The following is a 15934-nucleotide window of genomic DNA, read 5'->3' on the forward strand; positions in this document are numbered from 1 at the left end:
ATTTCGTCGAATACTTTGGTCCCACAGCCACTACTCAATGGGTTATCTGTTGTCTTTTTCGGCAACATTACCAAACTTTTTCCGGAATATGTATAGACTTCACTGAGTAACAGTCTTTTAACCAACATTCTCTTCCCGAGAGTCGAAGTTTAAGCCACAGGAACCATGTGTACCCCAAGGGAACCTCTCCAATAACCGGAAGAAGTCAACGTACGAAACACTGCCATGTTCCCGCGGTAACATATTATATGGCACTAAAAGTTTATAGTCCAAGCAGACAAAAAGTACTGATAGCACCGCTTTTCCCCGGATTGCAATCACATCAAGATGGAAGAAGATCATCAAGGTAATATGCACCGGAGGGGACAACAAACACAGTTTCTTAACTTTAAAGGTTAGAATAAGCCATAGCCAGTTTATCCTAACATTACGTTTATCAGTTGTGAAAGCGCAATCATGAGCGCAGACCTGCGACAAATTTGAAAGTTGCTAATGGAACATAAGCAGTTTCCTCATTCTAAAGTCAAGAACCAGCTATAGCAAATACATCCGATGGTGATTTAATAACTAATTTAGTTTCAAGATAATTCGAATATCCCTAACGTGTTTGTGTCTCAGAAACGCTTAAATCTTTCCGATTTGTGTGTGAGGTCTTTCTCTTTAGAGATGAAGACCACAGTACACCTGGTCCAAAACACCTGAATATAAGACCACTCATGACCAGTCTGAGAATATTCGAGTTCGTTACGGCAGGTTTATGTCTCCATTACCCTGAAAATTTGTTGGTATTACGCCATCAAAATTATCAAGACGACTACCAAACTTAGTGCTAGCGTCCACATTCTCGAAGGAAACCACTCGAAAGCAGCACCCATATATTACCACTTATTGCATGTTCTAAAACCTATCTCGGTAACCAAATCAACCAAATAAAAGTGACAAGGAAATTGTGTAGACTTTGGCTGCTGTTGGTACTTAAAAAACATTTGCAGCATTAAAAGGTAAACAAATGGATCTATTAGTTAAGTGAACAACTGCATGACTGACTGGCTGGCTGGTTGGCTGATTGACTGACTGAATGAATGAAAAACATATCCAGTGAGTGAATGTGTTACAATATGCAAGTCATACAAACGATCCCCGCATGAAAACACACACACAATAAAATAAAAATTGAACATTTTTTTTAAAAAACCAAAAAATATAAAAGTACTGCAACACACAACTAATTCCAGCTTGAACTTTTCGCCAACGAAAGAAGAAAACAAACGGCTTCAGTTCACTTTCGTTTGTCGAACCATTAAGACGCGCAACACCCAACAGATAGTTAGATACAATTTTTACTCCATTGGATTTTCATAATTAAAGGTCGCCAACAAAACGTTTTTACGCCTTTTACAACCAACTACCAAAAATCAAAAATAAATAAAAGAAACAACAATAATAACAACAACAAACGAAAATATCACTCGTACTTTTATTTTTGTCTCTCATTTACAGTAAAATTTTATCATTTTTATTTATTTATCTTGAAATTTTTATCTGTGTGTGAATGAATGAATGGTTAGATGTAAAGAAGAAGAAGAAGAAGAAAAAAACTACTCGATACTTAAGTAAAATTGTATCTATGAGTTTGTATTGTATTGTCTTGTGTTAACTTAAATTGAGATTAAAACTGAGGCTGAAGCTGAAACCGAGCGAGCTGTGGTGCGTGTTGAAATATTTAGCATATTTTTATAAGCGTTGAAGACGCGCAGACGCAATTCATAATCGTGCGATCGGACAAGTCGGTCGGTCGTTCCATATTTAAAACGCGCTTGTTTTAATGGCAACAAAACGTTGAAATATACCAAACGGAAAGTAAAAGTTAAAAGCGAAAAGAAAATTATTAAAAAAATTTAAAAGAACAACGTAAAAAATACGTTACGAATTTTAAAATTTTACAAAAAAAAGTTCTTTAAAATAAAATTTACCAAATTTTATGAAAAAATTATTAAGAAAACAAAAAATAAATATAAATAATTAAATATTGCATAATAAAATTGTGAAAAAAATCAAGAAGAAAAAAATAAATATTAGTAATAAAAAAAAAATTATTAAACAAATAAATCAAATAAATGGTGTAAACAAATATTTACTCTTGGCTAAAGTGAAAGTTATTTTTTTACCAAAAAATAATTTTTTGTCATTTAAACCGTAATAATTTAAAACAAATATTTTAACGAAATCCGAAAAAAATACAACAATAATTATAATTAAAATAAAACAAAAATGCATGTGTTTAATTTAAGCCTATTATGGGCTGTACTGCTAGTCCATATCACTTGGACTCAGGCAGCCATCGATCAAAATAATGCCAGTGAATTGACAAAATTAACAAATATAACAAATCTGCTCAGTGTTAGTAGTGATCAAATAACTCCTTTAAATTTACGTCTTCACGAGGTAAACCTTTCAATAAATTCTGCAACACCCTCGGATGCTGGCATAGTGACTAATATCGATTTAACGAATACATTACGCCTTAAGGATTTACTTAATGTATTCGATCTGAATGTCATCGCTTCACAGTGGATTAATATTAGAAGCGAATTTTCAACAAATTGTTCACAGGATATTTATAAATATTTACAAGGATTAAGCAATTCCACATTGTGGTCTGTTAAGAGTAAGTTTTTGTCATAATATAATATGTAATTTGATTTAGGGGATTTTTAAAACAAGATTTAAAGATCTTTTGTGAAACAAACATAAAAATATTTTAATTTGACTTGTAAGAGTTTCTTAAAGTTAAGTAGAAATACTTTGAAATTAAATGGTTTTTATTTGATATGTAATTTGTTATATTGATACATAAAAGTCTGTTGGATATCTGGGGGGGGGGGGTGGTCTTGACGAAACTTATTTCATCTAAAACACCGCAAAAATCTATTCTGATAGCAAGAAGATATTATAAAATTAATGACAAGCCTCTGATGATGAAAAATTTAAGATTAAAAAGTTGTAGAAAAATAAATTTTTCTTAAGGCTATACATATTTGTTTTTCTAAAGTACAAGTCCAAGGGCGATATGTTGGTTCTTGATATTCGCAAGGAAAGGTTCTTGATATTTAATAATCATTTAATTCATTATTTTAAAGAACACTAATTTTAAAATCACGTTCACTGAGATCGATGTTCTTTAGAAATCACTGAATCGCTCATCCCTTCCTACTGATATCTTCTGAGCTTTACGGCCTTATGCAAAAACTACAATTAAAGTTAATTGACGTCTTTAAGACATTTATTGCCGATTTTTACTCATTTATTATAGTCATGGAAGATTTTTTTAATATTTAATCTTGTGTAAGAGAGCTCATATGAGGAATTGGGCCAAGTATGTTCCGATCCTCATAAAATTTGGAAGATAGATTTTGGTTCTTAATTTTATTAATGTTCTAATTTTAATAAGGTTCTATCTTCGGCATACTTCACAAAATAATTTCTTAGTGAATGAAACTAACGTACTCAAGGTCCACTATGTAGGGTCTAGGTGGAATCGTGAACCGATATAAATCAATTTTCAATACCAATTTCAGTACTCTAACTCCTTCCGTTCGGATTATATCGCGTTTTCAACAGACGGACAAACTGTTCGACTGATACATATCATAGAGTCTCAGTAGAACCTAAAACATACTATATACTTCTGTAGGTCCACCACCAATATTTGGATTATTAACAACCAGAATTACAAAATGAATTAACTCCCTAATGTTCGATTTCACAGAACATACTATATACTTCTTTAGGTGCAACACCAATATTTGCATTAGTAACAACCAGAATTACAAAATGAATTAACTCAAATGAATTAACTAACGATTCAGCTGAATCTCAACATAATCTTTCAGGTTGCGGGCTTCGATATTACAGGGATTTCTTCACTCTTCAGAGTTGAGTTCTAGTAGATTCGATATACGAAACATTATAAATGCCAATATTTCTTAAATCTTACATTTATTTCTTAATTTACTAGAACGAGAATATATTTTTTCGTATAAATATTTTACCAGGAATTCCACAAATGAAAGCCTTGATAATTTATTAACAAATTATATTATTTGTATTAGTCTGAACATAACCTGCAAAAATTGGGGCTACTCCACACACTCGTTTAAAGAGTACTCTAGAAAGAACTAGCACTAGTCTTAAACTAACCCAAATATATGAGACATGCATAAACTTAGTCCATGGCTGCATTAAGTAGGACTACTAAACGGTTCATGTACTCCAATAATGTTTACAGGGGTAAAGTTTTATGATTGCAAAAATGTACGCCAATAACTCATGTCAATACATTTTTGTTCCAGAGACCCCAGTGTATGAATTTCTACTTTGAATTTGATCTGCGCTCAGAATTTGTCCATAATAACAGTTTTTTCGATATATCGTGTCTTAAAATTTAAAAAACACCCATTTTTAGTCATATTTGAGAAGTTAGGACAGCACGAAGGCAGAAGGATTTATAAAATCTGTTATATCATCTAAAAGTTCAATCTATCGACTTTAAATAAAGGTTTAACCTCTGTTATATCTTCTTCCTTTTTCGAGAAATCCCTGAGTCCTTGAGATTCAACTTATTTTTAAGTTGAAGTATACCAATTCCTCTGGTTTAAGAGGGCTATATCCTTGAATGGTTCGTTCCTCATAATTTCTTTTTTAAAAATTATGTATTTGAATAAGCGGCTTATAAATAGACGATAAACTACTTTTACTTATTATAGTGGCTTTAGAGGAGGACTGTGGCCAATGATAGACCGATCGTTATAACATTGAGGTTACTTTGTATTTGTGTCGATTTTGTACTAATACTATGGGGCCCGTAATATTGATCTAGGCTAAATTATTACAATGTCTGCATAAATAACATAGTTATGGGTATTTATATGAAATATCGTAGTGAAGTTTTTATAGGGACTGAACCAATTTCAACCAAACTCAATTAAGTTTGTCAATGAGCTAAAGATTATACGTACGTATACCAAATTACCTTAAAAATCCTGACCTATAATTTGATTACAAGGTTTACATAAACAGACGAAGGTTAAACGGACGGACATAGCTTAATCGAGACAGAACCTATTGGTGAACTTTAATGTTAGTGAAGGACTAATATAGTGCAACAGGCTATACAAATTTAAAGTGATTTCAGTAATATTGTCAAATTATGTGTAATATTTGATAGATGTGAACATACATACCTTTCTTTACCTCCAAGCCTAACATAAGTATTTTATTACAAACCAAACAGTTATAAATTTTTTTTACATAATTTTTCAAATTTAACAATTATTAAGTTAAATATAATAATAAAATTTTTGATTCGTTTACCAAACACAATGGTCGTAAACGTAACACGTTAAAGGTTTGTCAAAATTTAATACGAAACATGTCTTGGTAAAAAAAAAATAATTAACACTTTCAATTAAATTTAATTAAATTAACCCAGATTTTGGTGGAAAATAAATTTATGTTTTATTTAAACATAATAATAGTACATAATAAGTTTACCGCACTCAATCGTTGTCGTAAAACCTAAAATCAAATTCAATTTAACTGGCAGCAGTTAAAGTAGATTTTAGTGTTACATATTTTGAAAATAGGTTAAAAACCCATATTTAATTGTGTTTTAATTATTGCTACAAGGTTGTTTTCAATCCATAAACAAATATAAACAGTAAAATGAAACAAAATTAAACATTTGCCAAAAAGTCAATTATTTAAAGCCCCGGTCATTTATTGCAACGAGCAAACGTTTACAACCATTGAAGTTGTTTACTGGAGCCGAGTCGTTTGTAGTTATTCATGCTTTGAAGGACTTGCACTTATGTTTTAATAAAAATTCTAAACCACATCTTTAGCAAATTAAACGTCATTGTTATAGTAGTTGATATTTTAAAGTTTGGATTTAGCCGCCAACCATACAACACCTTTTAAGTAAAAACTATTAAAAATTCTTAAGTCATTAAGTGAATTAGAATTGTTGAAATAAACTGTAATTGCATACAAATAGCAAATTTACAACCGTATATAAAGTTTACTAAAATCTATATTTTCATTATTAAATCCATTATTGCAATTGGAAATAAAATTACACTCAAAAAATATGCACTGTATAAATTAGGGTTTCATAAATCGATTTTCAAACAATCATAGACTAGACTATAGACTAGACTATAGACTAGGCTATAGACTAGACTATATACTAGACTATAGACTAGACTATAGACTAGACTATAGACTAGACTATAGACTAGACTATATACTAGACAATAGACTAGACTATAGACTAGGCTATAGACTAGACTATATACTAGACTATAGACTAGACTATAGACTAGACTATAGACTAGACTATAGACTAGACTATAGACTAGACTATAGACTAGACTATAGACTAGACTATAGACTAGACTATAGACTAGACTATAGACTAGACTATAGACTAGACTATAGACTAGACTATAGACTAGACTATAGACTAGACTATAGACTAGACTATAGACTAGACTATAGACTAGACTATAGACTAGACTATAGACTAGACTATAGACTAGACTATAGACTAGACTATAGACTAGACTATAGACTAGACTATAGACTAGACTATAGACTAGACTATAGACTAGACTATAGACTAGACTATAGACTAGACTATAGACTAGACTATAGACTAGACTATAGACTAGACTATAGACTAGACTATAGACTAGACTATAGACTAGACTATAGACTAGACTATAGACTAGACTATAGACTAGACTATAGACTAGACTATAGACTAGACTATAGACTAGACTATAGACTAGACTATAGACTAGACTATAGACTAGACTATAGACTAGACTATAGACTAGACTATAGACTAGACTATAGACTAGACTATAGACTAGACTATAGACTAGACTATAGACTAGACTATAGACTAGACTATAGACTAGACTATAGACTAGACTATAGACTAGACTATAGACTAGACTATAGACTAGACTATAGACTAGACTATAGACTAGACTATAGACTAGACTATAGACTAGACTATAGACTAGACTATAGACTAGACTATAGACTAGACTATAGACTAGACTAAAGACTAGACTATAGACTAGACTAAAGACTAGACTATAGACTAGACTAAAGACTGACTAGAATATAGACTGACTAGACTATAGACTGACTAGACTATAGACTGACTAGACTATAGACTGACTAGACTATAGACTGACTAGACTATAGACTGACTGGACTATATACTGACTAGACTATAGACTGACTAGACTATATACTGACTAGACTATAGACTGACTAGATTATAGACTGACTAGACTATAGACTGACTAGACTATAGACTGACTAGACTATGGACTGACTATACTATGGACTGACTAGACTATAATCTATAGTATAGTCTATAGTATAGACTAGGCTATTTTACAGTATAGTCTGGTCTAAGGTCTAGTCTAAAGTCTAGTATATAGCATAGACTACAGTCTAGTATATAGTATAGATTATAGTATAATCTATAGTCTAGTCTAAAGTCTAATCTAGACATTGTCTCTGTGTTGAACTTCTGGAAATATTTTTTGACTTTTCATAACTTGCAAAAAGTTTGTTCAACTGTTAATAGTTGTAAGTTTTGTATTAAAAGGAAGTTTAATTTTTAAATCAATCTCAAAAAAAGCCTTTAACCCACTTTATACTTCCTATATATAAATATTACATAAATTTTTCAAATTAACATCCCATATGGAATGTATAAAAAAATTTATGTCAACCTACAAAAATATTCAAATTAATTTGAAATATTTTTTTGAAAGTTCAGCTGCTCATCATACGATTATTTTAGCCAACTACTTTTTTTCTTTGAGCGTAAAAATATTTCAAGATATTACGCAACATTATGATAATTATTAGCAATAGTAATGCATCATCATTCATTTTACAAAGAAAACAAAATCTTGAAAATAAAAGTGGTTTCTTTTAAATCTTTTTTTCTGTTTTGGGTTTTTTCTACACTCTTTTCAACAACTTGTAACAGAAAATCCAAAAAAACCAGATTTGGTTTGTTGCACTTTTAATTAGTCAAGTTGTTGATAATGATGATGTTGTTGTTATTGTTAATCATAGTGATCTTAAACGCTCATCATCATGTTTTGTATGTTAATAATGATATTTGAAGATTATGACTTACTAACCAACCACTTTAACAACAAAATGCGTCAGTAGTTTGTTGTAGTTTTTTTTGTCTTTTTGTATCTCAAAAGTATGTCAACCACTTTGTATAAATAGTCGTAATATCCAATGTCTTATACCAAAAACAAAATAACAACTTGATACCAAACCATCCAGTTTTATTTTTAGTATAAAAAAAACTTTTCTTAAAAATTACAAGAAATAAAATATTTATAAAAAAACTTTATTGTATCCGCACATTTTGTGTTACTGCTGTTTTGGTTTAAACTTACATACTTATTTATTTCTTTGTAAGATCATTATTCAATGATCAAGATCAATGGCTTAGAGTAGGCTGCATTTAAATGACCGTAAAGTTAAGAATTTTAGTAATGAACTTGATTCTTTTTTTTCTAATTTATTTTAATAAATTAGTGAATGCTTTTGTTTTAAATTAATTTATTTTAAATAAATACAGTAAACAGAATCGAGGTATTTTACCCAAAGTCGAGTAGGTATTACATGTATAATAGGGTGTTGCTATTTAATTAAAACATTGATTTTAGGAATTTCGAGAAGTACAGGAATTGTAGATATAATTGTCGTATTTTGAAAATTTGAGACAAATAGTGTAACACCCTTCTAGTCAAAAGTCTATTCTATAATACAGTTCTAGTTTATAGTCTAGTCTATAATCTGGCATATAGTCTAGTCTATAGTATAGTCTATAGTATAGTCTAGTCTATAGTCTAGTCTAGTCTATAGTCTAGTCTATAGTCTAGTCTAGTCTAGTCTATAGTCTAGTCTATAGTCTACTCTATAGTCTACTCTATAGTCTAGTCTATAGTCTAGTCTATAGTCTTCTCTATAGTGTAATGTATAGTCTAGTCTATAGTCTAGTCTATAGTCTACTCTATAGTCTAGTCTATAGTCTGCTCTATAGTCTAGTCTATAGTCTAGCTCTGGCCATTTCTATGGTATAGTCTAGTCTATAGTCTAGTCTATAGTCTAGTCTATAGTCTAGTCTATAGTCTAGTCTATAGTCTAGTCTATAGTCTAGTCTATAGTCTAGTCTATAGTCTAGTCTATAGTCTAGTCTAGTCTATAGTCTAGTCTATAGTCTAGTCTATAGTCTAGTCTATAGTCTAGTCTATAGTCTAGTCTATAGTCTAGTCTATAGTCTAGTCTATAGTCTAGTCTATAGTCTAGTCTATAGTCTAGTCTATAGTCTAGTCTATAGTCTAGTCTATAGTCTAGTCTATAGTCTAGTCTATAGTCTAGTCTATAGTCTAGTCTATAGTCTAGTCTATAGTCTAGTCTATAGTCTAGTCTATAGTCTAGTCTATAGTCTAGTCTATAGTCTAGTCTATAGTCTAGTCTATAGTCTAGTCTATAGTCTAGTCTATAGTCTAGTCTATAGTCTAGTCTATAGTCTAGTCTATAGTCTAGTCTATAGTCTAGTCTATAGTCTAGTCTATAGTCTAGTCTATAGTCTAGTCTATAGTCTAGTCTATAGTCTAGTCTATAGTCTAGTCTATAGTCTAGTTTATAGTCTAGTCTATAGTCTAGTCTATAGTCTAGTCTATAGTCTAGTCTATAGTCTAGTTTATAGTCTAGTCTATAATCTAGTCTAGTCTAGTCTAGCCTATAGTCTAGGCTAGTCTATATTCTAGTCTATAGTCTAGTCCATAGTCTAGTCTATAGCCTAGTCTAAAGTCTAATCTATAGTCTAGTCTATAGGCTAGTCTATAGTCTAGTCTATAGTCTAGTCTATAGTCTAGTCTATAGTCTAGTCTATAGTCTAGTCTAGTCTAGTCTATAGTCTAGTCTATAGTCTAGTCTATAGTCTAGTCTATAGTCTAGTCTATAGTCTAGTCTATAGTCTAGTCTATAGTCTAGTCTATAGTCTAGTCTATAGTCTAGTCTATAGTCTAGTCTATAGTCTAGTCTATAGTCTAGTCTATAGTCTAGTCTATAGTCTAGTCTATAGTCTAGTCTATAGTCTAGTCTATAGTCTAGTCTATAGTCTAGTCTATAGTCTAGTCTATAGTCTAGTCTATAGTCTAGTCTATAGTCTAGTCTATAGTCTAGTCTATAGTCTAGTCTATAGTCTAGTCTATAGTCTAGTCTATAGTCTAGTCTATAGTCTAGTCTATAGTCTAGTCTATAGTCTAGTCTATAGTCTAGTCTATAGTCTAGTCTATAGTCTAGTCTATAGTCTAGTCTATAGTCTAGTCTATAGTCTAGTCTATAGTCTAGTCTATAGTCTAGTCTATAGTCTAGTCTATAGTCTAGTCTATAGTCTAGTCTATAGTCTAGTCTATAGTCTAGTCTATAGTCTAGTCTATAGTCTAGTCTATAGTCTAGTCTATAGTCTAGTCTATAGTCTAGTCTATAGTCTAGTCTATAGTCTAGTCTATAGTCTAGTCTATAGTCTAGTCTATAGTCTAGTCTATAGTCTAGTCTATAGTCTACTCTATAGTCTATAGTCTAATCTATAGTCTAGTCTATAGTCTAGTCTATATTCTAGTCTATAGTCTAGTCTAGTCTATAGTCTAGTCTAGTCTATAGTCTAGTCTATAGTCTAGTCTATAGTCTAGTCTAGTCTATAGTCTAGTCTAGTCTATAGTCTATAGTATAGTCTATAGTCTAGCCTATAGTCTAGTCTATAGTCAATCTACTATGATTTGAAGAGAAATGGTAAGCAAAATTTTGCAACACTTATGCTGACAAATCTATTGAAGATCAAACCATAATAGAACCTTCATCATAAGATCACTAGCATGACTGAATATATAAATTCATATTTATTAATATTATAGAAAACAGTTGACAATTTTATGTTGACCAAAAGATTAATCATCATAAAAAGTCATAAAATTATATTAGATCTGTTTATGAAAATTGCATATAAACAAATTGCAGCAAATAAAGTTATAACATGTCAACCACGTAAATTTACAGCTGTCTGTCATTTTGACAAGAACAGCGATTAATTTAATGCATATTCATTCATAAACTGGGTTGAAATGTTATTTCACATAATAGAATTTTGAAAATGTTATTTGTGTATGTATTTATGTGTCTATGAATGTTTAATTGTATACAAAATACAAATTGTTAATAATATTAATGTTATTTTATTGTCTAAAAAGAATAAGAATAGAAACAATTAATATGCCAAGTATGTATGTTTACACACTGAATGGCTTTATTATAAATTTATAAAAAAAATTATAATTAATAGCTTCTGTCATTAGGTATTTTGACAGCTGCGTGGCTTGATTTAAATAAACAAATAAACTTTTTGCCATCTGCCATTAAGTTAAACTAAAATTAAGAAGCTAATATTGTTGATTTTTAAACATTTATTTTGTTAAAGAAAACTAAAAGTAATTTTGCAAACTTTAGCTCCACTAATTTTCGTATAAATCTTTTTATTCACATTTCTTTTGCAATCTCTTAATTTTATCTCTAAAATCAATTAAATTAATTTCAGCAATATGATAAACAATCAGCATTAACTATTAAATTTTACATTGTTTTTTTATTACCAGCTTTATTAATACTATTATCTATTTATTAGTAGGTATTTTACATATTTATAATAGTTGTATTATATAATAAGTCCATTGTTTGTTTGTTTTTTGTTTTCATGCGCCTTAATTGTGGACCATTAATAAAAACAATGAAAATAATAGACACTAGCAAAAACTTTATAAAAACTTAAATATATTCATACCCAAATACCTACTTGTGGTAATTTTTTCTTCAAAAAAAATGTTTATGAAAGAAATTTTATGTTGCGTGACGTTTAACAAAAGAAAATTATGGTTAAATTGTATATAAAACAGTACTGGTTGTCAGTCAGTCCAGTCCGTCTGTCTTGCTTTTTGTCCGTACAAAAACTATTAGATAAACAAACATTTTCATAAGTTTACAATACAATTAACAAGAAAAAAGTTGAGAAAAAACGAAACATCCATCATTTACTTTATAGTTAAATAAATAATTTCATTGTTTCAACATAAATTTTTTTGTTTATTTTTGTTTCCCTATGCAGATTTTGTTAAATAAAAATTAAAGTTAAGCTGGCGTTTTAAGACCCGTAAAGTCAAAGCATTTGAAAGATTTTAGCATTTTCGTTTGAAATGAAAAGTTATAATTCCTATTTCTAATAGATGAAAACGTCGGTATATCTTGAACATTCTCAAATTTCAAAACTTTTGATTGAGAAAAACTGTCGAAAAAGTCATGATCATCTTGTGTAAAACAAGGTGAATACATGAAATTTAAACATTTCTTACTCAATTTTAATGTGTAAAGTTTAAAAATAATCAGAGTCACACTGTTAAAAACTGGAAGACTATTATATTTTAAGTTTTTTTCTCGATTCGAGAAAAATACATAAACGAGGTACAGATCACTATTTGCGGGGAATCTGAAGTAACAAGCACCTATTTTTAATGCACTTACTAGTCGGATTTTACAGTATATTAGTAGAGATTTAAAAAAGAAGTAGTGAACATTAAGAAGTAGATTCAAAATTAACTAAAAATCGCTTTCGAACCACTTTGGAGATAACTACATATATCAAGGATACATTTTGGTACCAATCGACTCAGGATCACTTTCTGTCTAAACAAGGTACAGGTTCCAATTTTCAAGCTAATTCGATTAAATTTGTCACATACGCCTGTTTTAACCAATGGACGATATATACTACATCACATCAGAATAAATACACCGCTATCGGGCCTATTCTGCTCACCTTTAAGTGAAAATGTTGGTAGAAGAAACCAAGCAATATTTTCTTAGACCACATATACTGCTCTATGAAGGTATTATCGTTCGATGTTCAGTTTCTTAAACGTAGTCCCAAAGATTTTTTCAATTAGTGTTGCTGAGTCATGTAATGTCAGGAAGAACATCGCTATCAAGATATATATTAAAATCTAATTTCGAAAGCCTTACAATAAGAAAGTGTTCTAGAGTTTCATGTTCTACATTCGTCCCCTTATTTTGAGGGTGCTTCTCGTACTTCTCTTGTTGGGCTCAACTTCTTCCCTTTATAGCAAGTAATTCGAGTGGCCCGTTATCCATATGGTGCAAAACTTATCCTTGGAAGAGTATTCGGTTAAGTCTCTCTCGCCCTAATTGCCTTATGGCTGACGTTAAATATGTTAACATCAGTTGGTGCCGTATTAAGTCCAATCCAATTTACATACTTCTTCCGTTATTACACGAACTTCTGCATTTAATATAGTGTTGTGATTGGGTAGAGGGTAGATCCTCACACCAAAGTCTATGGAAAAGGGTTGAAATCGATCATTTCAACTAGCCCCCTTCTAACCGGACCTTCTAAATAAGACATTGTTAATTGTTCGCGGCAACATAGGAATTTTTGTGAATAGTCAAGCGGCACATCTCTCACTAAATTCTTATACTAACACTTCCCTATTAGTTATACAATGCAAGAAAGATATGCCAAGGCTGGGTCGCCTGTCTGACATTACCCTTGTTTGGGTCTCTGCGCATAGGGGCTATTATGGAAATGAACAGGCAGATGAGCTTGCCAGAACGGGATCTGCTCTTGATATCTCCAACGCCGTTCCAGTAGCAACCGCGTTAGGTTTTATCAAGAGTAGTATGCTCAGATAGAATTTTCAAAAGGCTGAAAATAGGTGGAATAACCTAGACAAATGTAAAGGAACCAAGATATTGTGGCCCTCCTTCAATGAGAAACGCACAAGACACCTAATAAACCGTTGTAGATGGGATATATGGGAATTGATAGTAGTAGTATAACAGGACACCGGGTGCAAGGCAGATGTACAAGTCGGCTAGGGATACCCTGTAATGAACACTGTCGCAGACAGAGAAAAGGAAGAAACTGTCTTCCATCTGCTCTGCGTATGCCCTGCTCTATCCGTTAAAAGAAAACGTTTTCTTGGCAGTTACTTCATATCTATTCTTTGTGAGATATGTGGATCTAAGCTTAATACTATCCTGAGATTTCTCACTGATACAGGCTGGATCTAATACTATACAATACTACATCTGAGTAGAGTGGTACGGTCAAAACGGAGTCTCTTCGACTCTACTTGACTGTTCGCGTGCAGTGAACTACCATGTCAACCAACCAAGACTTTGTTAAATATACTTTTTTTTAAAATATCGATACAACTAAATAGTAAAGAATAGGCCCCGTTTCAGAAAAGTTTAGAAAGTTTAACACTAAATAAATAGTTTTATTATAACGGTAGGCTATATCCGAATATACTTACTTGTTTTCAATATAATTTCTAAATATTTTTAAAATACAAACTTTAAGGGCCACAATCTCATTCTCCGGTTATCGTTTAACCGGTAGATATTCTGCCGGTTAAAATAATTTTTGTATGAAAACTGTCAGTATATAGTTCCGATAAAAAATAACAAAAATGGAGGTAAAGCTATGAATATAATATGAAATAATTGATTTTTTGGAAACTCTTTGTTCCAGCTTTTAAAGTGTTAAAATCTCAAGTTCAAAAGAAACCATTTTAAAACCCAAACAAAAAAGTTTGGAAATTTTTCTCACAGACACTTTGATTAGATTAAAAAAGAAATTCTTTTATACATCAAATAGCAATAATTTTTATCTTTACCCACAAACAATAACAAAGTGCAAATATTCGTTAATAATTTCGAACAAGAATAACTACTCATGAAGTCATGTACCTTAGGGCAGTGATCGACATAAAGAGAATCCGAAATTATTGTTGGTAGCTAACTGGCTTTAGTTGTTTGTTTTTAAGATTTTCGTAAATACGATGTTTTTGTTCTTGAAATCAGTCCAATTATCGACGTCATTGCATTAACGAAAATTGTTTTATTTATATCAAAATTTTCGTAAATATAATGTAATTAATCTTTTCAGTTTTATTTACATACATATACATATGTATGTATATCATTATGTATATTTACAGTGACATAATCTACTAAACAAACGTTTTTGAAATTTGATTTTCTTCACAAATTATGAAACCAAGCCCCTGCACTTGAAAACTAGAACTTGTATTTATAATTAAATTAAATGTTGACATTTTTAATTATAAATACGTTTTACTAAATAGTAGTTAACACTATTAACATTATAACTATTCAAGAATACAACTATTTAGTTATTAGCAATTTATTTTAATATTCTTTTTTGCAAAAATGTATAAATAAACAATCTTAGAATTAAGAATTGCCATTATGAATTTTGTGTGTATTTAACCAATAATAATAAAAAAAATCTTAAACAATATGTTAATGTTCATTCTTGTTAATTTGTAGTTTATAGATGGAAATGCAAATAATAAATGTTAAATAATAAACGTTTAAATATGAGCATTATTGAGAAAATAAATTGTATCCATCCTCATTGTTGTTAATTGCTAATAAGTTTTACCCTACATTAGGCAAATTATTAAGAATATGTTAAAAACTTTTATGAGTTTAACCAAAAAACACAAACCAAATTCCAACATCGGAATATTAAAAGCAGAAATACGCAACTGGCTTTTTCCTGTTCTCTTCTTTCTTACGTAATCTCAAAGAGTATAAAAAACTAAGAGAACTAAACCGATAGCTTATTGGTCACTCTCTATCGATGTCCAGCTTAGAACAATCGACTTTTGTTAAAAAGTTAATTGAACGTCAAAATTTTGATCAAAATTGGTTTAAGTGT

General features: G+C 30.6%; 1 protein-coding gene across 1 annotated transcript in view; it reads left to right on the forward strand.

Moving 5' to 3' along the window:
• Positions 1-1305: 1305 nt before the first annotated feature.
• Positions 1306-15934, forward strand: part of LOC119599663 (nose resistant to fluoxetine protein 6) — a 45130-nt gene continuing 30501 nt past the window's right edge. Inside the window, exon 1 of the mRNA XM_037949531.1 lies at positions 1306-2668. Within this exon, the coding sequence (XP_037805459.1) occupies positions 2272-2668 (397 nt within the window). The 5' untranslated portion in view covers positions 1306-2271. The remainder of the gene's footprint in view (positions 2669-15934) is intronic.

Source organism: Lucilia sericata, unplaced genomic scaffold (genome assembly GCF_015586225.1).
Source record: "Lucilia sericata isolate MDLA Ls3-8-SP2 unplaced genomic scaffold, ASM1558622v1 Contig000084F_arrow, whole genome shotgun sequence".
NCBI lineage: Eukaryota > Metazoa > Arthropoda > Insecta > Diptera > Calliphoridae > Lucilia > Lucilia sericata.